At 39.5% G+C, this 25,786-nt stretch overlaps 1 protein-coding gene across 7 annotated transcripts in view; it reads left to right on the top strand.

The window, feature by feature from the left end:
* The window catches only part of OSBPL8 (oxysterol binding protein like 8), a 94,678-nt gene that overhangs the window by 44,488 nt on the left and 24,404 nt on the right, over positions 1–25,786 (top strand). For 5 of the 7 annotated variants that reach the window (XM_065669254.1, XM_065669243.1, XM_065669249.1 and 2 more), the window contains 4 exons: positions 16,559–16,629; positions 21,247–21,327; positions 21,943–22,044; positions 23,260–23,463. In XM_065669254.1, the coding sequence (XP_065525326.1) occupies positions 16,559–16,629; positions 21,247–21,327; positions 21,943–22,044; positions 23,260–23,463 (458 nt within the window). Of the gene's footprint in view, positions 1–9,741; positions 9,973–16,558; positions 16,630–20,509; positions 20,764–21,246; positions 21,328–21,942; positions 22,045–23,259; positions 23,464–25,786 lie in introns of those variants that run through there. The other 2 variants (XM_065669256.1, XM_065669271.1) reach the window with 2 other exon arrangements.

The following is a 25,786-nucleotide window of genomic DNA, read 5'->3' as shown; positions in this document are numbered from 1 at the left end:
GGCTTCGTGTTTGGAACAGAGAACCATACCATGTGTCATGGTGAAGTTTTAAGTGGTCTATATTTCACGATTTTAAGTGCTCCAATGTATAAATGAGATTTTAATTTCTGTGACCATAACGCTGGGTTTCACAAAGCTTCCATTTTTCTGTGCTTGTTTTTATTCTAGTTTGACACATAACTTCTTCCTTCATCATGCCTGTCACTCTTGTAAGATGAAATGTAGTATGTCATCTGAGACAGTGACAGGGGTCTTCTTTTTGGAGTCAAGTGCAGATCTGTTCTACAGATGGAGAATACAGTTTGGTCTGGATGCATTGTCTAGTGATTGTTCAGCAAAAGTCTGTTTACACTATCCTTGTTCTGTATAATCTTTGCATAAAAAATGTTGCCGCTTCTGATTTTACATAGCATGTTTAAGATCTGTGAAGATACACTGTCCTTTATTCAGAGGTTGAAGGCTAACCTTTGAGGCTATAGACTGGCATTTCCAGGTGTGGAGATCAGACTAGCATGCATAGGAAACCTCAGCAAGGTTGTTTAACAGAAATGAATTTTAAAAGTGATGGTGAGGATTATGCTTGTATCATCTCAACCAGTTTACGTAGTCAAGTTCAGAATTCTAGTGGTGAAAGGTTAACTCGGCTGTATATAGCTTTGGTCCTGAGATGGGCTTTTAGTAGTTGTAAATTTATTTCATCAAGTGGTTAACTAGAGTGTCAGAATAAGCTAGTCCTGAACATAATGCTGCAAGTACAATTTGTTCTATAAAACAAAATTTATTTACCCTAGAAATGTCAGTGGCTTTAAGTTGGAGAATACCAAACTCCAGCTGCTGTCGAGTGCAAAACTGACACACAAAGAAGCATAAAAGATAGCTTTTTGCATCTATGGCATGTAAGAAAGGATTTAATAAAGGTACAAAGTTGGTTTAACTAGGCAACTGCTTACATTCTGTGTGGTATCACCATTTCTAGAAAGCCAGCAATTTAACTTGTCTTGGGAGCTCTAAGCTCAACTACATAAAGGGGAGCTCTAAGCTCAACTACATAAAGGAAAGCTCTCTGGCTACGAACTCTCTCTCTATATAATTTATAACTCAGAAACTGCTTGTGAAAGTGGTCTTGAGCAGCTCTGCATTGGGTCGATCTTGACAACTTTTACTGATTTCCCTAATTTTCCATTGTATGTGTTTAAGGAAGCAATTTCTAGACTCTCACTCAACAGCTCACTCATGTGGGTTACTGTGCTTCTGAAACTGGGGTGGGAAATGGTAAAACAGTGATAAAGACTACATTTTCAAAAGCTGTAGAGCAGAACTCTGCTTGCTGATGTAAGCTGTTTATGTTGTTACACAAATTATCCCTGGTAAATTGGATTCTTGTAAATCTTGTTAACTCGAGCTTACATCAGGATACTGCTTTATTTGTTTGATAAATTGGATTAATATAGAAATAGTGATCACTTAAGATTTATTAAAAGAGTCTCCTCTGAAAGGGGTTTTAAACTTGTAAATATGCCGTTAAAACATATCTCAAACTTTTTATGAGAACAGTATAGATACTTAAATAATAATAAGCTGTACTTGTGGTAAGGAGAGAAATCTAGTGAAGATAGTATGATTAAAAAATTTGTAATAGGATGTTTGAAAATGTCTGATTTTTCTGTATATTTCCAGTCTTTATTCAAAGCAGTGATGAGATGCAGATGGGGTGAAAATGTGACCCTGAAAAAGCATGTTAGGATGATGAAGATGGAACATCTAAAGGACATGCTAATTAATCCATAGGATGCTGCATTTGAGGGGAAAATACAAATTTAACTATTTTTGAATGTGAGAGAAGGTGGAAAGTGAAAAATGCAAGCAGTAGGTCCCAAAAAACACGACCTGTTGGAAGGCTGCGGTGCCTTTGGAGCCATAATGACTAAGACAGTACAAGACGTGGACATTGCTGTCTACCCAAGGCAGCTAAGAAGTTAAAGGGGGTTTGTTGTAGACTTCTACAACTTGTGACTTTTAAAAACTCTTCGCTTCCGGTGTTTGTCTCAATTGACAGCAGCAGCAGCACATTTTGTTTGACCAGGTGGTAAGAAATGTCCTGGCTTGGCATCCCTGTTCTGGCTCACTGGTGGTCAGTGTGAAAGAAGTTCTGGAATTCTAGCCCGCATCTCCTCTTCCCAGCTATCAGGGGAAGAAGGATCCAGTAGAAGGATAGACCGGTCAGCCTTACCTCCATCCCTGGAAAGGTGATGGAACAACTTATTCTTGACTCCATCACTAGGCATATCAAGGACGAGGGGGTCATTAAGAACAGCTAACATGGTTTTATGAGGGGGAAGTCATGTATGACCAACCTTATAGCCTTCTATGAGGAAGTGACTAGGTGAAGGGATGATGGTAGAGCGGTAGATGTAGTTTTTCTTGATTTCAGTAAGGCATTTGATACTGTCTCCCACAGCATCCTCATAGATAAGCTAAAGAAGTGTGGGCTTGACGATCAAGTAGTGAGGTGGATCGAGAACTGGTTGAAAGGAAGAAGGCAGAGAGTTGTGGTCAATGGCGCAGAATCTAGCTGGAGGTCTGTGACTAGTGGAGTTCCTCAGGGGTCGGTGCTGGGACCGGTGCTGTTTAATATTTTCACCAATGACCTGGATGAGGGAACTGAGTGCACCATCAGCAAGTTTGCTGATGACACAAAACTGGGAGGAGTGGCTGACACACCAGAGGACTGTGCTGCCATTCAGCGAGACCTGGACAGGCTGGAGAGTTGGGCGGGGAGAAACTTGATGAAATTTAACAAGGGCAAGTGTAGAGTCTTGCATCTGGGGAAGAACAACCCCATGTACCAGTACAGGTTGGGGGTTGACCTGCTGGAAAGTAGCGAACGGGAAAGGGACCTGGGGGTCCTGGTGGATAGGAGGATGACCATGAGCCAGCAATGTGCTCTTGCGGCCAAGAAGGCAAATGGCATCTTAGGGTGCATTAGAAAGGGAGTGGTTAGTAGGTCAAGAGAGGTTCTCCTCCCCCTCTACTCAGCCTTGGTGAGGCCGCATCTGGAATATTGCGTCCAGTTCTGGGCCCCTCTGTTCAAGGACAGGGAATTGCTTGAAGGAGTCCAGCGCAGAGCCACAAAGATGATTAAGGGAGTGGAACATCTCCCTTATGAGGAGAGGCTGAGGGAGCTGGGTCTCTTTAGCTTGCAAAAGAGGAGACTGAGGGGTGACCTCATCAATGTTTACAAATATGTAAAGGGTAGGTGTCAGGATGATGGAGCTAGGCTTTTTTCAGTGATATCCAGTGATAGGACAAGGGGCAATGGGTGTAAACTGGAACATAGGAAGTTCCACGTTAACATCAGGAAGAACTTCTTTACTGTTAGAGTGACAGAGCACTGGAACAGGTTGCCCAGGGGGGTTGTGGAGTCTCCTACACTGGAGATATTCAAGGCCCGCCTGGACAAGTTCCTGTGTGATGTACTGTAGGTTACCCTGCTCTTGCAGGGGGGTTGGACTAGATGATCTTTTGAGGTCCCTTCCAACCCTTGGGATTCTGTGATTCTGTGAAAGATAAAAGCTCTGGGTCAGTGCACTCAAAGCCTTTCCAGAATATTAACAACTCTTCCTGAGGTGGGCTCTTGGCTCTGGCACTTTGGTCAGGTTTCTTCCAGGAGGTCATGAGAGCCTCTTTGTTCTTGTGGGTGCACGAGACTAAAGTCAGAGCAGAGAGGTGCTGTGTTGGAGCTGAAGAGAGAAATCCTGCATGCCTGTGGTTATAGCAGATGCATAGGGAGGCTCTAACTCCACTGGCAGAATACTGGTCATTACGTAAGTACCAGCTCCTGGTTATCTTTCAGCTAGCACTTCAGTGTGGAGCTAACAGTAAACATTACTTCTGAAGTCAGGCACCTTCTCTGTTGAGTAAGTGTATCTAATGCCTTAGAAAAATGTTAACGCTTTTGCTTTCTCCTGCTGCATGGGAATTCTGTCTTAAGACTTTGTACACCCTTGCACTTGGAGAGCCTTGTTCTCTCTTCTGTGTTCTTGGGAGGTATGTTCATTTGTCTTACTGTGTTTTTTGACGTTGAAGAAGTATTTTGTAATCAGCAGTGTATAGCAGCCATGTGGACTGGCTATTCCTTGGCTAGCTCTGGATTAATATCTGCTGCAGGGACCTGACCCCAGTGCAAAGGGTGGTCACTTTGAAGTTCTGTGGCCGAGCAAACTTCAATGGAGATGAAGCCCAAGTTCTGCAAACCTGTGCAACTTATTTGGAGTAGCTTTAACGATGGTTGCCACAAATGGGATATGAGTGAAATTCTAGTCACAGTAATCAATGAATGCATTTGACTCCTAAATAATCTAGTTTTAGCTTGTGTTAGCAGACTGAATTTCTTGTGAAATGTTTTAAGTTCTGCTTTGTGTGGTTAGTTTCCTGAATATATTATCTTGATGTCCTGCTTTCTTGCTGTAATGCACACTCTGGCACATTCCTCTTTGCAAGTCATTGTGTGTTTATTAAAACTTGCCATTTCTGAAATGCTACTCCACCCAGTATTTGTGGCTTGAGTAAATTGCATGTACTCCTTTCTGTGTGGGTTATGGCTTTATGAAAGCTTGGCACTGAGTCTGAAAGTCACAGCAGGGCTGATTGCTTTGAAACTTCTCAAGCAAGTTCTCTTTCTCCCCAACAACCTCTGCAGAGCTGGCCTACTTGAACTGTGACCTTGGGAATTTCATAATGGCTGAGATGAAAACTGTTGAAACCTGAGCAGTGAGCAAGCCTATTTAATTAGGGTGGGAGGAGCTGAGCAGGAGTGTTAGCAAGTGAGGGGGTTCAGCCAAGTATCGCTGCCAACAGGGCACTGGGAGCTTTGGTGTTCATTCATAACCACTCTCAGGCGTGCCTCTGGAATTACTCCTCAGCTAAACTGCATTCGACTGGGAAATACCAGAGAACAGCAGAATATTTGATGAAAGAAAGTTGCCACTGTAAACTACTTGCACATCTTTTTTATTTGAATCAGATATTGGTGTCTGAAGGCAAGTGTATCTTTAATACCCATTTCATTAAATAGGAGAAAAGCACTTAAAGTCCATGTGCAAAGAAGTTGTTGGATAAAACTCATTTATAGGTATGATAATCTAGCAGTTTCCTTTATCTGTTTTCTGCATACTGTGAAGAGTGTTTCTGTTGCATGCAGATAATTATTTATGACCTTTCCTTTTGTTGGACTGGGGGGAGAGTTCTGCTGGAAGAGGTGGTGGTGTCAAAATGTCGGAGCAAATTATTGTCAGACTTGAAGGGCAAGGCTAAAAAAGCTTTGTCTGCTACACCATCAGTTTTCCTTCCACTTTAATCTCCCTTTAGCTTTCACAGAGTTCCTTTTTTTTTTTTTTTTTTAAGAAGGTTTTGGGTTTTCCTTATATACCTCTAATAAGAAAATGAGTATTTTTTGCTTTGCAACATTAGATATTCTTTTAGTTCTATTATTGCATCAGTATCAGTTTTATTATTTTTAAAATTCATCAGTTGAATAGTTCAGAATATATTTGATTTGATTTCAGTTGCCGTGCTTGGAATTCGTACCTGTACAATTTGGAGAGGTCTTTTTCGATAATACTATGGGTTTTTTCAGCTGTAAATATCTTTCAATCTGAGAAATGTTTCATAACTAAAATCAGGCTTTGTCAAAAGTGTTTGTGCGCTGTTGGAATTGCATGTGCCTTCTCTTTGCTTTTACATACTAAGATTTAAGTTTTGCCCCAGGCAGTATCCTGGAAGAATGTCTTAAGCATGGAATTATGATTTGTTTTTCAGCCATCATTAACTACTGAAGAAGCCCCAATTGAGTAGCTGAAAGGAGAAATGCATTCTGTCCTTTAGAAAATGTATACTACAGATGAGTTTTCTTCCTCTTAGAGAAGAAACTTCCTCTTAGAGATGTTCAACAGGTTGACTGAGCATGGGTTCTCCCCTCCTGAAGATAGATAGATGAACTGAATATTTCAGTCATGATTTTTCCATCTTCCTTCTGATTTAGGTGTTAGATAATACAAAGAAACCTTGAGACTTTTTCTCCCTGACAGTGTCATATTTAGTCTAGTGCCAGCTTTCATGAAGTACTGAACTTTTGTTATGGGGCATCTTTGTTTCATGTACAGATGTGTCTTTTTTTCATGCACTGTGGCACACAGCTGATGCATTTAGGCTAGAATGCAGGTACTTTCCTCTTTATGCAGGCTTTTTGGCTGTGTCTTGCTTGTGCAGTTGGACTTTGCTGTAGTTCTATTTGTGACTATTTTGAAACTGTGTAAAGTTCCAAGCTGTGTATGTTAGTGCATTTTCTAAATATATCAGTTAGTAGGGCGCTGGGAACTGATATCAAAAGGATAGAAGGCTTCCTGGACATTAGTCTAAGATCACCTTATACATGGTATTCATTCCAAATTTATCAATAGTTTGACCATTTCTGAGTTCAATTGCAGGAAGGGGAGAAGAGGAAAAAGGATGGCTACTGAAGTGCACCTTTCCATTAGAGTGTACTGAGCATGCAAATGAAAGCACTTCCAGCTACTTAGAAGTACCTCTGTGTCCTTTCAGGAATCAAATTTACAGCAAGGAATTACAGTTTCTAAGAGCTTTAGGCACTGAGTGTGTGGAGAGCAGAAACGCCTTTAGTATTATCTCAGGCTGATGCTCAAGTGTTACAATAAACTTTAGCTCAGAATTACACCACTGAGAAAAATGCTCATTTTTATTAAATGTTACAAACTCCTTTCCATCTAACAGCCTTTTGGTTGTGTGTCGGCTCTCTCTCCAGCAATGTATACTGCTTTGAAGCAGTTGAAGCAAATGAGTATGTGTGTACAAGTATTAGTAGGCATAATAAACTGAAAAGCTGCTGAAAAGATGGAGAACTAGTGACTTTGCAGCCAAACCATGTGTTTTTTTTACCACTGCAGATCTAAGTGAAATGTGGAGATGTCTTGGGAGGGGTGAGGGGTGAGAGAGATGAAGAAGGAAGCTTAAATTAGCTATTTTTGTTCTTTTCTCCCTCTGTGGTGGTGGTGAGACAGAGTCATATTTTGGCAAAAGGTACAGAGTCTGCCTCTCCTTTTGCAGTTGAGTTAAAGCAGAGGTAAGTAAGTAGAATACCCAGATAATGGCTTCCTTGGCTGGGAGATGGCTTCAGAGGGGGGAAATGTAGCATTATCCATACTGAAATTCTTAATTTTATCTACCCAAAGACTTCAGTTTCACTTCTAAATGGTGACAAGAGCATAGGAAAGAGACAGAGGTTTTTAATTGTTCTTGTCTACAGGTTACATGAACAGTGTCAAGGGATGTGGAAGGGCATGGAGAGAAATAAGGGGAAACTTTCAGGATTATGTTGCTTCCTCAAATTCCTGGATGTCTAGGCACTTTTCAGTAGCATGAGAAGAGGCCCTTCGTGACATGGGTTAGTGGTGGTCTTGTCAGCCCTGATATAATGGTTGGACTTGATGACCTTAAAAGTCTTTTCCAACCCAGCTCATCCTATGATTCTGTGAGAACAAAGCGGCAGAGAAGACTATGCTGTGGAGGAATGTGGTAGGCTGTAGTGTATCCAGAGCTGGCTGGCATGGCTGCTGGATGCAGATGCAAACAGAGCGGTGCGGGTGGCTGATGGTGCAGCTTCCCCTGAGTCTATGTGACCCTGTCGTTCCAGTGCAAGACATAGAAACATCCTGATACCAGTGTCAGCAGAGCGGTCCTGGGCAGGGTCATAGCCCTTGCTCAGAGTTGAGATAACAGAGCCATTAGCTGGGCAAGATAGGTCTGTAATGAGAGGATACAGTTCCTTCTGTGTGTAAGGGGAGGTTTTCTACTACAGCTTTCTCTTGATTTTAATTAGAAAAAGGAAAATGCATATTCTGAAGAGACTTGGACCAAGGTTGTAGCTAAGAAGAGGTAGATTTGCAGGAGTGTTACAGAGCTGTGTGGTTTCGGTTTGGGTTTCTTTTTGTTTGTTTTTTTGAAAAAGGAAGGAGAGTGGAGTGGAGTTCTCCCTCCTTGCATTTCTTCTTCAATTACCACACCATTCCACTCCTTAAGTTTTTCAGCTGCTCTTTCTGTTCCTTCTGGGACATCTGGAAAAGGACAGCTTCAGCTGAGGGAAGTATGAGCCATGGTAATGGATAAATGGAGGCAGGCCTGAATATATGGCATGCTTATCTAGTTTCTCCCCCTCCCTGTGCTGAAGTGAATAGAGTTTTTCACTTCTTGTACAGAAGAAGTGGAAATTACATAGCACATATAATGGTTTCTATTGATGGCTCTCTGTTCTGGGTTTTTTTCAGTTACATCCTTTTTCCTTGGCATGTATTGGGACATTAGTCTGTTTAAGAAGCATGAAGAAATTCTAGTGATTTGTAGGATTCTGGAGGCTGCTATGTTATATGATCAGAAAAGAGAATTTTCAGTGTTTTCAGTATCTCTCTTAGTGTATGTATCTATATGCATGTACTAATGCACATACACTCTGCACAGTAAAACCTGTTCTTATAAAATACTTTGGTCTACTGTATTATCCTTGATCCAGTGTGAACTGAAATTACCGAGCTGCAAATAGCGAGTACACTTCTTTGCGTAAGCAGATGGAGACAACATTATTTGAGGATTAATCAAATTCACACTATTACAGATGTAATTGTGGGGCATGTTTCACTTTGTAAGAGGAGGAGACCTCAAGTATGGAGTAAAGAAGAGCACGAGTTCTTATTTTCAGGCCAATTCTTGGTGCCTTATTTTTCTGTTTTCCAACAAACAGAGTAGGTTTCAAAAACTATTTTGTCAGAAATAAGATGGGGGGGAGGGGGAGGAATGAGATTGGCAGAGAAGCACCAAATGGGGCGGATGTTCCACATATAGAGGAGTGTGGCCATGCACACGAGTTGTCAGGGCAAAAAGAGGCAGCCAAACAAATGAGCAGTGGATGAAGGTTAGGGAGAGCTTATTAAACTTTATTCTGGTAGCTATCAGCAAGAGCAGTTTGGGTCAGCTGAGTTCTGGTCTTGAAACACAATTCACTGAGATTTTTTTATGGTTAAAATTTAAACTGATTCATCTAAGTGTTTTATTCATTGCCTAAAATCTTTGGGGCATAAATAACATACCCTTCCAGGAGTCAGGTTGGCTCATATATATATATAGATATGGCAGAGGCTAAGAGGAGAAAAAGCTATTTCCTCACCTTTTAAAAAAAGTAAGAAACGAAGATGTAGAAGCCATGGCAGTCAGTTGATAAAAACTAGCTAGGTAAGAGCCTGAACAGCAGCTCAATATGGCTGCATGAAGCAAAGCATCGGATCCCTTTTCAGATTACTGTAGTGTGCCACAATATCAAATAGGGAAGCTGCATAGCTCATGAGTTTTGCTTTGTGCAAAATAAATTTGGGACTTGAAAGACCAACAGGAGAAAGGCTTAATTTAAGGGGTCCTTAAAATCTAAATATTCACCGGTTTTGTGTGCTTAGAACATATGAGTAGGGCCAAACCTGAGACGTGTTTGTGGGAAATAGGAGCTGAAGCAAAGCCGTTCTGCTTTAAGTGTCCTAATGGGTTTGATGAGAGGAGTATAGTGTTGCTTGGCTTGCTGCTGATTTGGCAGCCTCTGTCTCTTCACTGCATTTTTCACATGTGCCCTTCGTTTGTTTCTTTTTTTTTTTCCTTTTGTATCTTACTCATCAGAATGTGAGGTAAAAGGCTGTTACTGCAACACTCTTGTTCCAAGCAGCTAATGCTAACCAGCTTTCACAGAGAACATAATCCTTACACAAACACCTTAACTCATGAAGGAAGAGGGTCCAGTGCGACGTAGGTTTTCTTCATGTGCTGGGATTTCATCTGTGTTTTCTGCAAGAGCTGATGGCCGAAAGCTTGTCCGGAATGCTTCATTTGGAGGATATAACGAACTCTCTCCTGCTCTACCAGGTTTGTTTCGGTCTTGCATTTCTTAAAATGTACAGAAGAGAATATAATTTCCGCCTTGGATTTTTCAGCTTGAATGAAAGTAATGCACTGACATGTTGATAGAAATCAGAGTATTGCTTGTATGTATTTAGATAACAGCACTTTGTAGTGGTCAGATTTGCAGATAGGCGAGTGAGCAAGTCGGCTTTTACACCGCAGCAAATCTCTCTTTAAAAGCCATTTGTGTATTTGGTACTGACTGGAATATTTGTTTTGGTTGTTTGGGCTTTTATGACTGAAGTTCTATGATGTGGTTTATAAATGCCTTCCTCCCTTGTACTTAACACTCCTCCCACATGCAATGGACATGCTTTAAAATAGTAAGGTACAGCAGAAGGTTTTAATTTAGCTGTAAGTACTGAAGAATCTGTATGCTTGTCGTCAGTGGTTTGAAAAATATAACCCTTGTTATTTTAGGGCTAAAAGCATAGCCTTGCTAAACACTGCAGTGCAAGATTTTTAAGACATTTAACACCAGAAAGGGCTTAAATCTCTTTTTGCTCAGATTCGTTGTTTGCTGAAAATGAGTGCTGGAATATTGAAATGGATTTTTGGAGTTTCATTGTCCATGATGTGCACATTTGATATAGGTACTGAATTTCAGCAGTTTACTCCTGGCGACTTTGATGCTAGAAAACATGTTACAAGGTGACCCCTTCCTGAAAAGGGGACATTGTAGTAATAGTACATTCTTACCAGAATTACTCTGTGTGTGTGACTTGTCTTGTGCATGTGCACAGACCCACTTTGTGGCGTAGCCCCATGGGGACAAATTGCTGGTGGGGGGGCCAGGGGTGGTGGGCTGTGATAAAATAGTTCTTTTTATTGTATGCCTTCTGCAGAATGGCTCACTGAATTTGTAAGCCCTAGCTCTGTAGCCATGGAAAAGAGTTATAGGGTGCATAGGGGAGGTTGCCAGCTGGCAATGAGGGAGCTCTCAGCATCACTGGCTTGCAGAATCACCAGAGCAGCATGTTCAGGCTCAGGCAGGTGAGGGCAGTTATTGGGACACCATGTTCTATTCCACTTGATGCTTTATCCTGTAATATTTCTTTTCACTTTGCTGCTGGAAATTATTAGCTTTCTACCAAGAAGCTTAGCACTTGAGCTTTATTCAGGCCATTCAGGAAATAAAGATCTCAAAGCTTGAAAGCGTGGTGTTGGCAACTAGACAGATCCTTCCTACCTTTAAAGTAAATGCATGTAGTCTGGTAATTACTGAGACAAAAGGGGATTTGTTTCCTATTTGCTTCCTTCCTGTATCGAATGGCTGATAAACTCTCCCTAAGTGGACAATGAGTGACTTCTTCAAAGGCAGAACAAAAGGAAAACAGTTTTTAATAGATACCCGCCCCCCCAAGATTTAAAATATAAGTAAAAAAGTTTTATCTTTTAGAATCTTCCATATATCTGAAGAATTTAAACAACCTTAATGTGCTGGAAGATACACTCTTTCAGTTTTGTTTAAGCAAAGGGTAGTTACTGCCCAGCTAAAAAATAGTCATGTATTCTTAAAGTGAGGACAAGCTTTGGCTATTACTGTTTATTTTAGACGGCGTTTGCAAAATACTGTGAGAAAATATATAAAAGGGCTTTTCTGATTACTCCAGTTTCAAAATCCATGGAGGAATCTGGATTATTTCATGTGGGATTGTATTCTGAAAACTGGTGGTTAGCAAGCTTTTGAAATCTGGTCAGTTAAAGAAACTGTTGTCTCCTGCCTTCAGTTCTTTATAAAGATTTTTCCTTCCTCTCCCCCTGTTGTGTTTACTATATGACACCAGTACTGGTATCTCCCACTAAGTGTAACTCATAGTTCCTCCAGAAGCATACAGCTTTTCAGCTCAATTATTAGTTCTTCACAACTGCTCGTGCAGCACATCAGTAATCAAACCGGGCTGTTCCTTGCTCTTCATTGGCAGTCATGATTATTGTTGTTTGGCTTGCTGTTTGTGGTCTTCTCATGCATTACATTACCTTTTTACTGCTGCTTCTGTTGTTGGACAAAAGCCTCCAGTGGATAGCAGTTCTTTCCTTTTAGATAAAAGCGATCTTATGTTAAAAGTGACATGTTTTTCTGATTTTTTTTTCTCAGCTATCCCAATTGCAGGTGGTATTTGAGAGATACAGAATCAGCATTTGAGATGTAGGCAGTGTTACGTGGTTGGTTTTGGGTTTTTCCCTTCGGTCAGAATTGATTAAAGGGACAGATTTTAGGTGCGACTAAGGTATGATATGTGTTACACTTCAAAATAGAAATCTTGAAGCAGTTTTGTTTTAAAATGTACCCTACCACAGACTTATCCTAAAGATTCTTTAACACTGATCTTACAATGTATATACTACTCATTTTTTGTCAAAAATGACATTTTGGAGGTCTTTTTTCCTTTGGTGTTGACTGTGTATTCCAGCTCAATCTCTAAAGAAGCACTGTTTGATTTTGTTTCATGGACACCTTGTGTGTATAGAGTTCTGGTTGTTCCAGGTGCATGCAGTTATCAGGCACTTGCAACTACCTGAAAGCTCATCATGAGTGCTTATGTAGATTTCTACCTGCCCGTTTGGGAAGGACTTGCTGAGTGCTCACAGTAGGAACGTGTACTGATGGGCAGTTCCCCTTGGCTTCTAAGGGCACACCATGAACTGCGGCTGACTGCGCTGGGGTTGGGATCAGCTTTCAGAGGCCCCGGGGCCTGTGATGTTAAAGACAAGGAAGGTCACAGTGGGAGAAGTTCTGCTAAGACATAGTGTTGCTCTGAACACAGTCCCTGTTGTCCAGAATTGCTTTAGAGGCTACAGCATTTAAGAGGAGATTGCATTTCAAATGGAAGTATTACTTTTCAAATCTGCAGATATCTTAAATAATACTAGGAGCTCAGTCTGCAGCTCTGAAGGTTGATTCGGACATCACTTGCTTGCCCTTTCCTAACTTTGAAGATTGCTTTAAGGGTTTTAGGTAGAAAACGATACACGGGTTCAAGAGTTTTAATACAAATTACAGAAAAGGACTGCGTCTTCAACACCTGAATTTCTGTGTTGTGAAATGTGAGCTCAGGTTATCCTGTTAAAGAGGCTAAAGGTTGAATTACAGGATGGGAAAGAGCAAGTAAGCTAAAATATTAAGCCCAAAACCACTGCTGAAAGACGTTGGAAAAACTTGAAACATTTATTTTCATTAGATTTTGCCTCTAGCCTCTTACACCCTGGCAGTTTCTGCTCCAGACACTGATTCAGTGACTTCTTGTGGTGTAATTTTCAGTCCCTCTGGGACGAACAAAATTACAAAAAGAGCAATAACAAAGAGCATCATTTAGAGGCTCAGCTTTCTTGGCTTTGTGGTTGCCTTCGTCAGAAATCCATTAAGTGATTTGCTGTTCATAACTGGTAGCAGGAAGGGAGAAAACAGTGTTTCTTATTGTTGATTCTTTGAATATAATTGTTCTGTTGTTTCTTTGACCAAGTATTTCCATGGCAAAGTGTATATTATCCTCAGCTTGGGCCCATGGGCTTTTTGTGATGTTTCAGTACATATTTCCCTGTAGGTATTAGTATCAAGCTGTTCTTGTTAGAAGTAAGAGTTCTTATAGTACTGAGGTCTCTCCAGCTTAACAGAGGCTCCCCAGAGAAAGTGTCCTTAGAGTGGGTGAGGCTGTGTCAGGATCTGCACCTGAATTATGGTGTTTTACATAAAATCCTAGAATTAATTGGGTTGGAAAAGACCTTAAAGATCATATAATTCCACCTCCCCTATACCTTCCATTTTCCATAAGCCCTGTCCAACGTGGCCTTGAACACTGCCAGGAATGGGACAGCCACAGCTTCTCTGGGCAACCTGTGCCAGTGCCTCACATCTCTCAAGTAAAGAACTTCTTAGTGTTTAATCTAAATCTACCCTCTTTCAGCTCAAAGCCGTATGTTTTATGCATTTTAGCACATAGGGAAAAAAGCCTGTCAGTGTTCTGAGTGAGCTTATTATGACTTCTACAGAGAGGGGGGTTACAGTAGGATGGTGTGGGAGGTGAGAATGACTGGTTGGGTTTCCTCATGGACCAAGACAGAGCAGTGCAAGATGTTCCAGGATCTGCAGCACCCTGCCTTGGGCTCTCTAGCAAACCCCTCAGGCAGCCCATTGCCCTGTGTGTGAATAAGGAAGGGAACAGTGAGTGTGGCAGCATGTTTATGAATCAGTGAGCATGCACACGTCAGGTTCAGGACACTGGAAGCAGGGAGGTTAAATTCATGGAAACACAACTGAACTTTGGTCTTTGTGTCTGATTCTCTGGGACAGCGTAGTTCTTTCTGTTTTCATTTCTGCTTGGTGATACCAATGAAAAGCTTGTTTATGAAAATAAAAGCGTATGTTTGTTAAGTAAGGATATATAAAGCCCTTAAAACTGTGCTTTAGAAAGCAAGCTGTGAATTATAGCTTATCTTCTGTAAGAACAATCCTGACTGAGCACTTCCTTGTTCATTCCCATCACTAAGTCTTCTGTATGTGCCTGTAAATAAAAAAGTAAAAGTGAGAAAGCTGTTAAAAAAACTCTTGCATTACGTTTTCAGTGGAACTTGAGATGAGGGATTTCTTTTGGGTACGGGGGTAAGGACAGAACCTCATTACTATGGTTTTGGTGTGTGTTTGACTGCCTAAGACTGGCATTGAAACTAGTAACTTCTCAATTAACTAAGGCAGGTCTGTCCTCTAAGGCTGGAGGTGTTATAGCACCTAATGACTAGTGCTATAGAAAATGTGCTTTTGGATTTGGTATTAAATAGGAAATGTGGCTTCTGGTCTCCGGATCACAACATGCCTTTGGGGTTTTTCTGGATTCCCTAGTACTACAAATCTAATGCCTGTCTAGGTACTTCTTCCCTGTGGTCAGGTAGTCTTCTGCATTATAGATTCATTAGCTGAGCAAACTTACCATGGATGTGTTGTAAGAGTTTCAATAGAAAGGGGTTAATGATCTGTGCAAAGACGGGCTTCAATAAAGACATGTAAAGGCTTCTCTAAAGGCATGTAGGGTTTACTTTGTGTAAACACAAAATGAAATACTGTACTGTAGAATATAATTCAAAATAAAACTGGTCTTACAAAAGAATCTCTGCAGGTGGTAATAAATGCAAACAAAAAAAAAAAACCCTGCAAAAGGCTGATTAACAGACTAAAACTAAGAGGGATCCGATTTCTCATGTAACCTGAAGACCAACTTAATGCCTCCTTAACTCAGTGACACTTCCCAACACATGTATTTGTGATAGCTGAATCTGTTCTTTGTTACAGTTTCTGGGTATTGTAAGTTGTGGAAGGGTGAAAATGCTAATGTAAAAAGCAAATCCTGCACTGAACAAGCTTCTCAACGCTGCTGCAGAGTTAATAAATATTCTCTTGAAGCTTGTGGTTTCCCCACACATAGACTAGGTCCCCTAAAAATATAAAATCAAACGTTTCTCTGATAGATCTTATTTTAGGGATCTGAGTAACCAATTTCTACTTCAAAGTTTGGAGCATCTTCAAGGTAAGCTCAGAAGAGCTTTAGGTGTCTGTTTATGCAATTTGTCTGCTGGTGCAGTGCCCTCTCGTGGGCTAAAGGTCTAGGGTGCCACTGCCAGAGCCATGCAATTCTTTGCAGCTGCATGGATTATTCCTGAAATTAATGCATGACCTCATATTTATCAGCTTTGCACCTGGAGGGCGTGGAAGTGAGGGCATTTTTACTTACCCAGATAAATGTGCTGCACAGTTTGGTTTATTCCTGTTGTCAAAAGCTTTATGCTAGCACCAACTGCTTCAAAGTAAATGGATCACTGAGATGTTCTGTAGATTTTTATTTTTTTTCCTTAAGAGGATGCTAGGTTCTCAGTATATGTTATGCGGCATGTATGAAAAGGGTGACCCCCTTTTCCATTGTCAAACATACACTGGATACAGCCATTGTCTAACTTGCTTTTTGGCTACTGGGAAAATGTGGGATCTGTACTGTGAGTCGCTGGCAGAACATAAATGGGATTTCAACAACTGTTTTAATATAAAGCCTTGATGTACTTGTGCAGTGTCAAGCTGAAGGTATAAATTCAAGGCTAATGCAATCAACCTTTTCCCCATTTTCTAGCAAAAAAACTGACTGGCAATCCTAATCAGCGTTTTAGATTTGCTTTCATGTAGATTGTGTTTAACAATTTCTGCTAGCTAAAGAAACGAACAAACCAAAAAACGGCTCAATTTGGTATTCTGCTACTAGTGAAAATAAAAGGACAAAACTCTGCACACTGTATTTCCAGTTCATCATGTTATTGGATGGTGTGCCGTGCCACCCAAATACAGTGGACTGTTCTTACCTCTTGGTAGGTATAAAATTAGTTTATATTATAGTAGCTGATACGTTTTCGACTAATGTGAGGGCCTGGTACATATATTTTGTTTGAAGATGCAATCTGCTTGCACTTTTTAATGCTAAACACAATTTGCAAATTTATTTCAAAGGTTAGCTCATGTTGATGTCATCAAGTTGATGTCTTCAAATAATCTGCAACTCTACTGTCTTTTCAGGTTTCGACAAAGGGAAGGATGATGTGTCACAAAGTAAAGAGGATACGTCACATTCTATGTCAAAAAGCAAGGTAAGGAAAGGCTTAAAAATGTCAGTGTATAAAGGAGTTTAAATGCAAATTCTCAAACTTTTGTTGTAGATAATCTTGAAGATTACTCTTCAGATTCAGCAATAGATAAAGATTAAAGGGAATTTCTTAATACAGTTTTCAGGATGACATCACATTAAAATCTGCAGTTCAAATTAGTGAAAATGAAATGTGGAATCTTCACTGTTGTCTTGGGAGGTGGGATGTTGCTTTGCCAAATGTAATGATGGATGGAAGCCAACTCTTACTACGCAACATAATTTAGAATCCTTTTAAGCTGTAGGTGAAGATACTGTTCACTGAGCTGTAGAAAATCTCATAGGAATGTTAGGGAAACTGTAATTGGAAAAGGTTTCTTTTAATGGCTTAAATTGCCAGAGTAAAACATAATTAAGTGTAATTTGTTGTCCTGTCTGTTGCAATGGCTTCTGTACCTCAGAATTTAATTACAAAGGCCCATTTCATTGAGGCAATGAGCGTGCAACAGAAAGCTGGCTTAGAATATTAAGGTAGATATAATTGCTATGCATGTTTGTCTTTCCTGGTAGTCTTGATGATAGAAATGGAAAAGGCAGGAGTCAAGCAAATTCATAATCCTCACTGTGTAGTCCCAAGTTGGAAAAGGCTCACTGAGATGCAGTGAAAACTGAGAACATCCAAAGTGGAGCTGGGACATGGACACCGCAGTCACGAAAACCATATTATCTTGGGATGACTAAACTTTAAAAAGGAAGAAAACATAAGCTACCCAAGGAACCAAAAAGTCTCTCTTTATGTAGTAGTCTCAGGTCTTTTCTCTCCAGAGCTGTGTTTTGTTCTCATCACAATTATTTACTCGAGTAGTTTGCAATAGCATTCTTGCTCAGAATTAAGTAGGCACATGATGAGAGAGTTGTGAACAAGTCATTGTAGTAGCGTAGAGAAAAACCTACCATAGCTATCTTTTCCTTTCCCAAATCCTTATAAATTTGTAACTTACAGTTATAGAAGCTGCCAGTTTTAGGCCATTTTGTAGGCCACTCTCATACAACCTTCTTTATTTGTTGGCATATTGCATGAACATTCTGGTCAGCAAAAGTGCCTTGCATGCTAATGCACTAAAGTTTTATCTAGTGATTTTTACATATTTAGAATGTGGAATTCTAGAAAAAACAATGTTTTAAATTGGGTGCCCCACAAAAAGGGTGTCTCTTTAAGACATCAAAGATTAAAGAGATGAGGGAAAGACCGCATTTTTCAAAGGGGGAGGTTCTGTATGGTTTGATTTCTGAATGGAGTAGCTAAGTTCACTTGTTTTTCTTATTTAGGCATCACTGCAGGATAGAGTTTCAAGGCTTTAAATTACCCAGCTCTGTGGTTTATTTTCTGCTAGGATGTCCACTGGTTTTCACAGAGGCAAATGGGCTAACAGACACTTAAACAGCAGGCAAGGACTGCTCGGTAGGGCAAGGCAAGGACCTGAGCTTGACCACAGGTAGTGCCCAAGGGGAAGCGGCCTGCTTCTCACTGCTTTCATGCACAGCTCTTTCCATAGTGCTGTGCTGCAAGGTTAGCACTGCAGTCTGTCAGGGCTGGATCTGGGCACAGGCAGCTGCAGCCCTGGGAGACAGGGGAAATTGCACTTAAAGGTCTTGACACAAAGTTGTCTGATATTTATGTGTCAGAGCATTAACGAGAAACGTTAGAGAGATACCAAAGGAAATCAAAGCTATTTAAGGATTACGGTAGTGTTTCCCTGGTTAAATGGCGTTATCAGAATTGCACTGGGGTGAGCAGGTTAGTTACTGCAGCTTACGCTGCGATTTAGTAGTGTGTAGCTAAGCATTTCAAGCTGTTGGTATCTTACGGATGACTTGGAATCACGGAGCTTTGCATTTTCAGCTTTACTGCATCTCAGACCCTCACTTGTCAGGGAGGTCAAGGAAGCAGTATTTTTTCCAGTATTTAAGGGATGGCTACAAAGAAGATGGAGACTTTTTTTTATGTGGAGTCACATGGGAAAGAGGAAGGGCGATGGCAAGTTACTCCTAGGGAAATTCCAAGTGGAATTCCAATTTTTCACAATGAGAAAAACCAGCCGTTGGAATAATGTCCCCAGGGAAGTGGTGGATTCCCCAACATTGGATACTTTGAGGAACCAGCTGGACAGGATGCTGGGATATCTAGTCTTAAGTCATGCTTTCTAATTAAAAACATTTAAGTCTCCTAATCAAAACATTTACATTGGTCCAGAAACCTCTAAATCATTTTTGACTCAGGTTAATACTGTTTCTTTTAACTTGGATTTATTTCAGACTCTATTAATCATTTATCTTTGACTATGCTGTTTGTTTTTTCTCTTTCATGTGTTTATTTTGCTTGGGTCTTGTCTTTCCAGGATCTCTGTGTTTTACCATTACTTTTGTTTGTGTCTTTCTGCTATCAAAGATAAGACCAATATTCCTTCTACTTCTAATACATATTTTTCTTTATGTTATTTTTGCAATTGCTGCATATGGGGGTTGATAAGAGTGGTATTTCTTTTATAACCCATAAATAAACTTCAGGCTAACAGAAGATGGCAACTGTCTGTCAGAGCTGAGGAGGTGAAGTAGTAGCCTTTCTTTCCAAGTAAGGATGGAAAAGCAGGCATGAGACTTGCCCAGAATCTGGTACTGAATGTACCTTGCTGAGAGCTGCAGTAGGTTCTTTAAAATGTTATTTTAAATTTCGATCCCACCCACTTTATGTGGGTGTAACTCTGAGAAAGTCACTAGCTTAAAAATACATGAATCACTAATCTTGCGCGTAATCCGTTGAACAGGTAAATATGGGCCTTTCTCTGTGCCATTGGTGAGCTTTAAAACTGGGACACTGAGGAAGTGGCTTCTGTAACCTGTAATACTTACTGGTTTGGGGCTTTTATATGCATGACCCTTAGATTGCATTAGCTTTCTGTTAGCGAGCAACTTGAATATTTATGAATGTTTTCCTTAAGTTGCTCCATTATAGCTTGCATAACGAGTTCATTACCTCTTCTTATGTGACAGTGATAAGCATTTTTCCCTCTTCTGTTATTACATTTAAAGTACTGTATTTCCTTTAACTTCTAGAGAGAGGAATTAAATTTCAACTTGTATGCTTGTCTTAAAGCTATGTTTTGAGTGTTAACAATATGTCTTTAATACAAAATGAAGAGGTGTCCTTCATTTTTCCAAGATGTTAGAGAACATTTCCTTATCACTGAAATAATTTTGGGATAAAATTACTTTTTGCCAGTTATTGAACACCTTTTTGACACTAGTTATCTAAGTAACTAGGTTGAGCAACTTGTGTATTAAGAAGAGTGCTCAAGTACACTGTTAATATTTATTGCAATAAGTTTTCTCAAAACTGGCATATTTTTGACTGTCATTTGATAGTATTCCAAAACAGAAATTTGATGTCTAGACTTTGCATTGTGGGCTGAGATTTGAAATGACTAGCCAGAAATGTTGAACAGCTTGAGAAGTAGTTTTCGTAAACTGCTTGAGTTTTCACAGTTTAGAAGGTTACCCTGAGTTTTCTTTTTTCTTCTTTATGTTTGACTAGGCAGACTTTGGGTCTGTCAGGCTTACGTTTCAGTGCACAAAGAAATGTAACTCTTAATTTAGCTGAAGTACATGTATAGTGGATACCTACTTGGTGTCCTCTGACTTGCAGTAGGAATGATGTGATAACTCTGTCATAGGCTCCTCTTTTTTTTTTTAGTTTTTATGAGCTCTGTATCCCATGGTGAATATTTGGTGGCTCTAGTTTCCTTTCAACTAGTAGGCAGCAGATGCCAAGGAACAAACCTTGAACCTTACAAGATGTGGGTAGAGGCAGGAAGGAGGAATCATGTGGTGCTGAGGCAGCATATTGTCCCACTGTGAACAAGGGTAATGAGGACTTGGGTTTCATGAACAAACCTGAGTCTCATTCCCCTGTCTTATCACCACTGCGAGCTTCTTGAAGGTGGCTTGCAAAGTAATTGGAACATGGGATTAGGGAGGAAAGAGCAGAATGAGTGCTGTTAGTGGTCAGTTGTACTCAGATGATTTATAGAGCACCGAACCCTAGATTGAAGAGACTGTATTTTTCTTCATGGCTCACAGGGTAAGTTCCTCTATAGCAGTCCATTTGGAGGAGCTGTCAAGTTTTGAATGAAGACATTGGGATTTGTACGGCATGGGAGCAACTCCTGTGTTTAAATACCAAGATTTTCCTAAAACCTTATCTCTCTGCTAAAGAAGTTCTTAACTAGTCAAGACTGCGACATAATGAGTAACAGGCTACATGTGCTAAATATTTACTGCATATAGTTCAACTTCTTCTGGAGGAATCTCAGACTTCCCATAAAGCCCGTATGACAAAAAGACTCCATAAATCAGTGGTGAACAGCTGATGTTATGAGTCGTGGCTTATTGGGTTTTGGATTTGTTGCTTTTTTAAGTCGGAGGAACAGTAGAGGAGCAAATGGGAGTGGGAACCTTACAAACATAACTGTACACTGCAAATACTTTCTAAAGTATCTGCAACAGTAATACAACCTTGTATCTGTTATTGTTATTTATTTATTGTGCATTTTGTGAATTTCAGTCTGAATCCAAGCTTTTCAATGGCTCCGAGAAGGACATCTCTTTATCTGCAAGCAAACTTACAAAAAAGGAATCTCTCAAGGTGAACTAATTTCCAAGTAACTCTTCGTGGACTGTAAATGCACATCTACATGCAATGAAATGACAAATTGAATTATCAAAGTTACAGTATTGTAACAAGACCAAACACCATTGTTTGGTGGATACCAAGTCAGGGGAAACTTAAAATTAGTTGTCTCTAAAAGAGTGAGGTATAGTGCTGCAAATTTCTACTGGGGAGGGAAAGTAATGGGCAAGTAAAGACTGCTGATTAGATAATGTACCTCTAAATTTGAATGTAGCCCAAATGTGGTTTTTGTACTTTACACCAGGAAAGGAAGGGGGGGGGGGGGGGGGTAGGATTGGTTAGCTTGTTTAGTTTCCCCATTGTGATTCTATCAGGAGTTTCAAAGTCCTCAGTATTAAAAGTAAATGGCAGAAGAATCTGAAATTGGTTACATCTTAGCTGTTCTTGAAACAGAGCATGAAATAGTTGTTTGCACCTTGAAGTCAAATACTGTGTTTTAAAGCTACTTATCTGTATTGCCAATTGAATTTAGCAGGTTTTTTCTCAGCTTGTATTGATCAGTGTCTTTCTGTGCTCTGATTACTGGTTTACAGGCAGTGGCATTGTAAATCTTTCTCTTATTATTTACAGGTTCAAAAGAAAAATTACAGAGAAGAAAAGAAGAGAGCTACTAAAGAATTACTTAGCACTATCACAGACCCATCAGTTATTGTTATGGCTGACTGGTTGAAGGTCAGAATCCAAGTGTGAAACCTGAGTGGAAGATGTAGCAGCTGCTTGCTGCTTTCTGACCAGAACAGAAAAGGCTTAATCTTTTACTTGCTGTTAATGTTTTTCTACAAGTACAGCAGCCACTAATTGCATCCCAGGGTATCTGTGCTCAGATCCTAGGGGAATAATAAAAGAACCTAGCTCCCACTTACTGAAGTCACAATAGTCACGTGCATCTTGTGTGTGTAGCCATTAACTACTAGAGATGAATTGGTTTTACTGTTCTTACTTTGTCCTTTTATTGTACACTTTCAATTGAAGCTCTGGTTACCTCTGTAACAGTAGTGAAAATATTTCAGTCACATATTTGAATGCAGATTCCTTGTTTATTTCTGGTTATTCTTAAGAGCTAACTGTCCTGTAATACTGGTACAAAAGGTAAAGAATTAATTTCTCAAAGATAGCAGTCAGTGTCAGCAACAGTAGTGCAGTTTATATATCGGTATATAATTCCTTAAATTTGTAAATTCATTCCTTGGAAATTGTATAAGAAAAAAAAGCTCTGTTATCCATTTTTATAGTTAGCTCCAAACTGTTGCTTGTCTGCAAAAAGTTTCTCTGGTTTTTGCAAAAAATCAGTGTCAACAGGCTAGTGTATTGCTCAGAGGTCAAGTTGACCTTCAGTCCTACAGACACAGAACTGATTAAAGTCCGGAGTTGGCAGAATTGATGCAAGCCATCTAATTAGACATGTAAATTCAGGGACTTGAAAGGATCTTGTATTTCAGGTATGGGTTGAAACTAACAGCTGTTATGTTTTATCTAACATATTCAAATATATCTGAGTTATTTTTTGAGCATCTTATTTTTCTAATAAGACATCTGCCTTGTTTTCAGAGGAACTCTGTTTCCAAAGATTATCGCATCTTTATGGTAGTGATAGATTACGTTCCAGATAAAATAATTCATGAGGATTTCAGATGAAATGTCATTCTTCCTGTACATGGATGTGTGTAAACCCATTTGTAGACTAAGTATTAATCAAGAAAGAAGAGTGAGGACTGAAATTGTGCTTTTGTATTGTCTGATAAACCCGGATAAACTTTTAATAGACCTGATATACTGGGTTTGAAATAAAAGCTAATAAATAATTTCAGTTAAGATTTTCATTTAGTGAAGAGGGATGGTTTTGGTCTTGGTTTCACTGAGATATAACTGTAATTATTTATCTTCTAGATTCGTGGTACCTTGAAAAGCTGGACCAAACTGTGGTGTGTACTGAAACCAGGAGTGTTGCTTGTTTACAAAACCCCCAAAAATGGACAGTGGGTGGGAACAGTGCTCCTGAACGCTTGTGAACTCATTGAGAGGCCTTCTAAAAAAGATGGCTTTTGTTTCAAACTTTTTCATCCTTTGGAGCAGTCCATATGGGCTATAAAGGTTAGTGGTAGTATATATGTTTTTATCAGATGACTAGCATTAGACAGCAATCAGTAAAGACTATCTTAACGAAAAGCTGAACTGCATTTGCTGTTATAACTTTAATGGTTTGTTTATTCTGAATATAAGCCTTCAACATCTAGTCCTTTTCATCACAAATTATTTGATTTATGCAGCTCTGTATACTTAAATAGCTTCAGAAATGTGGTGTGCAGAAGGATGCCATTGAAGAGGTTAATGCCATCAGTGGTAACTATGTAAGCAGAAGGAATAAGTGTATAACATCGTATTTTACATCAGTTGAATCTGAGAAATTAAGGAGGGAAGTGATTTGCCGAAATGAGAGTTGAAAAGTGTTATAAACATTGTGTGATTTCCAGTGCTATATATTCATGTAATAAAATGTCAGCTTCAGTCCAGTTTGCTTATAAAAGTAGAAATCCAAATTACTTCCTTGTGCAATAGTAGTTTATATTGCAGCTTGCTAGCCAGTTGTGTTCCCTTTTGGTCACAATTTTAGGCAGATAAGTGTTTTCAGTTCTGATGTCTGTTTGCTTTGTCATACATGGCATAGTACTGTGAGCAGATCTTATCTGTAAGTGTTGAAAACCACAATGTGTTCTGCATAGGAAAGGTTTATTTCAGTTTCTCCTAAGAATCTTTAATGTGTGCTCTTCCTCATTGTTTATACTCTAGTAAACAAGCTATTGTAGTCCATGTTTCCTGTTTTCATATGCAGAGGGGGTGTGGAAGTACAGCACAAGTGAACATACCCTCTGAAATTTCCATCTTGCTTTAGATTAAATTACTGTACAATATTAGGGCCCTTGTAAGAAATTAATGATGCCCTCTGCAATGTACATCTTAAGATAGCTATTAATTGTGAGATTGTATCTTCTGAATCTTAAATTGATATAGATGTACTTTCACACCTGTAGAATGTGCTGCATTGGTTTTGCCTTCCTTATCTCAGACTGGGAAGTCAGTCAGCTAGTATAAATCCCGATGTTTGTTTTGATCTTTCTGAATCGTTATCGTTATTAATGTTATCTAAATTTACCAGGCTTTGATCAAATCTTTTGCAGTTGCTTTTGAATGATTTAATTTTAACATAGCTTAGGAGGACTTTTCACTCATTAGTGGTGATCTTACATTTGCAGAACATAAAATTCATATCCTTTTCCAAAGTGATAGGGTTTGGTGTTAATGTGCTTTAATTATTTATGATCAAGTATACATGCATTGCAAAGTGGTGGCCTGTCTGCAGAAGATCACAAATCAGTCTTATATTTCTTTATTGCTTGGCAATGAGAAAATGGATTTGTTTGTTTTTTTGACTAGATATTTAGAATTTAGAGGACATGCCCCACCAGATTTTTACTTTTTTAAGGTAGGTCAAATTTTGAAACTGAACAAGTTGATTTTTGTCCATTCTAAATGTGCTGAGAGCTGGAGTGGCGTTTGTTCATTTTGGTATGGCTATTTGCAGTTGAGAATTACTGGGTTTAATTAGATGAAAAGCCTTGAAGTTTGAAACCTTTTTTGTGCCTTGTTTACCTACTCAATTATAATGTCCTAGTTACAGTTTTAGTATCATGAGGCAAACTTTCATAAGCGTAATAGTAATTGACTGATTTACAGAGTAGATTTACCAGAACAAGCCTGAAGCCTAAGGCAAAATGAGCCTCTTTTGCAGTCAGTACAGGAAGAAGACATTGCAAGAAACATTCACACAGGTCTAACTACTGCAGGAGATATTCTCACTTGAACACACCTCCCATGGTGTGTTCTTCTGGCAGACTGCAAATTCTCTTCTGCAGTAGTTCGTCACCAGTCTCTTCACATGCTCCCTTAATCCTGTTGCTGTGGTCTTTGATGTTCCACCTGCACTCTGAGGTAGCTGATGCACTGTACCTTGTTCTGTGTTCTTCATTTGCCTGCTCCTGATGCCATTTTAATTTTCTGAAATTTATAAGTAGAAAAACTACTGCAAATAATTTTTCATGAGTAAATTTAGTCAGGTGTGATTGCTTATCAGCTTTTATTGCTTTCTCTGAATGTTCATGGCATTTGAGTTTTATTGGCAGGAAGTAAATTTTAAAGCTGGGGGGGGGTTTCAATCTAGTGGAATTTTTAACACGCCCATTACCTTGTATTGGTGTGGTTGTACCCATCTTTCTGTCAGGAACAGAGACAGTTCAAATGCAATCACCTAACAAATGGAAACTAACGTCTCTCTTCTACAGAACACTTAACATACCGGAAACTGATTTTGAAACTATAATGGGTGATACCAAAAAAATGTCCAGTGCTTTTAGAACAG

The sequence above is a fragment of the Lathamus discolor genome, chromosome 1, assembly GCF_037157495.1.
Source record: "Lathamus discolor isolate bLatDis1 chromosome 1, bLatDis1.hap1, whole genome shotgun sequence".
Classification (NCBI taxonomy): Eukaryota; Metazoa; Chordata; class Aves; order Psittaciformes; family Psittacidae; genus Lathamus; species Lathamus discolor.
Note: the sequence above shows the minus strand (reverse complement) of the source record. Positions and strands in the feature narration are given on the sequence as shown.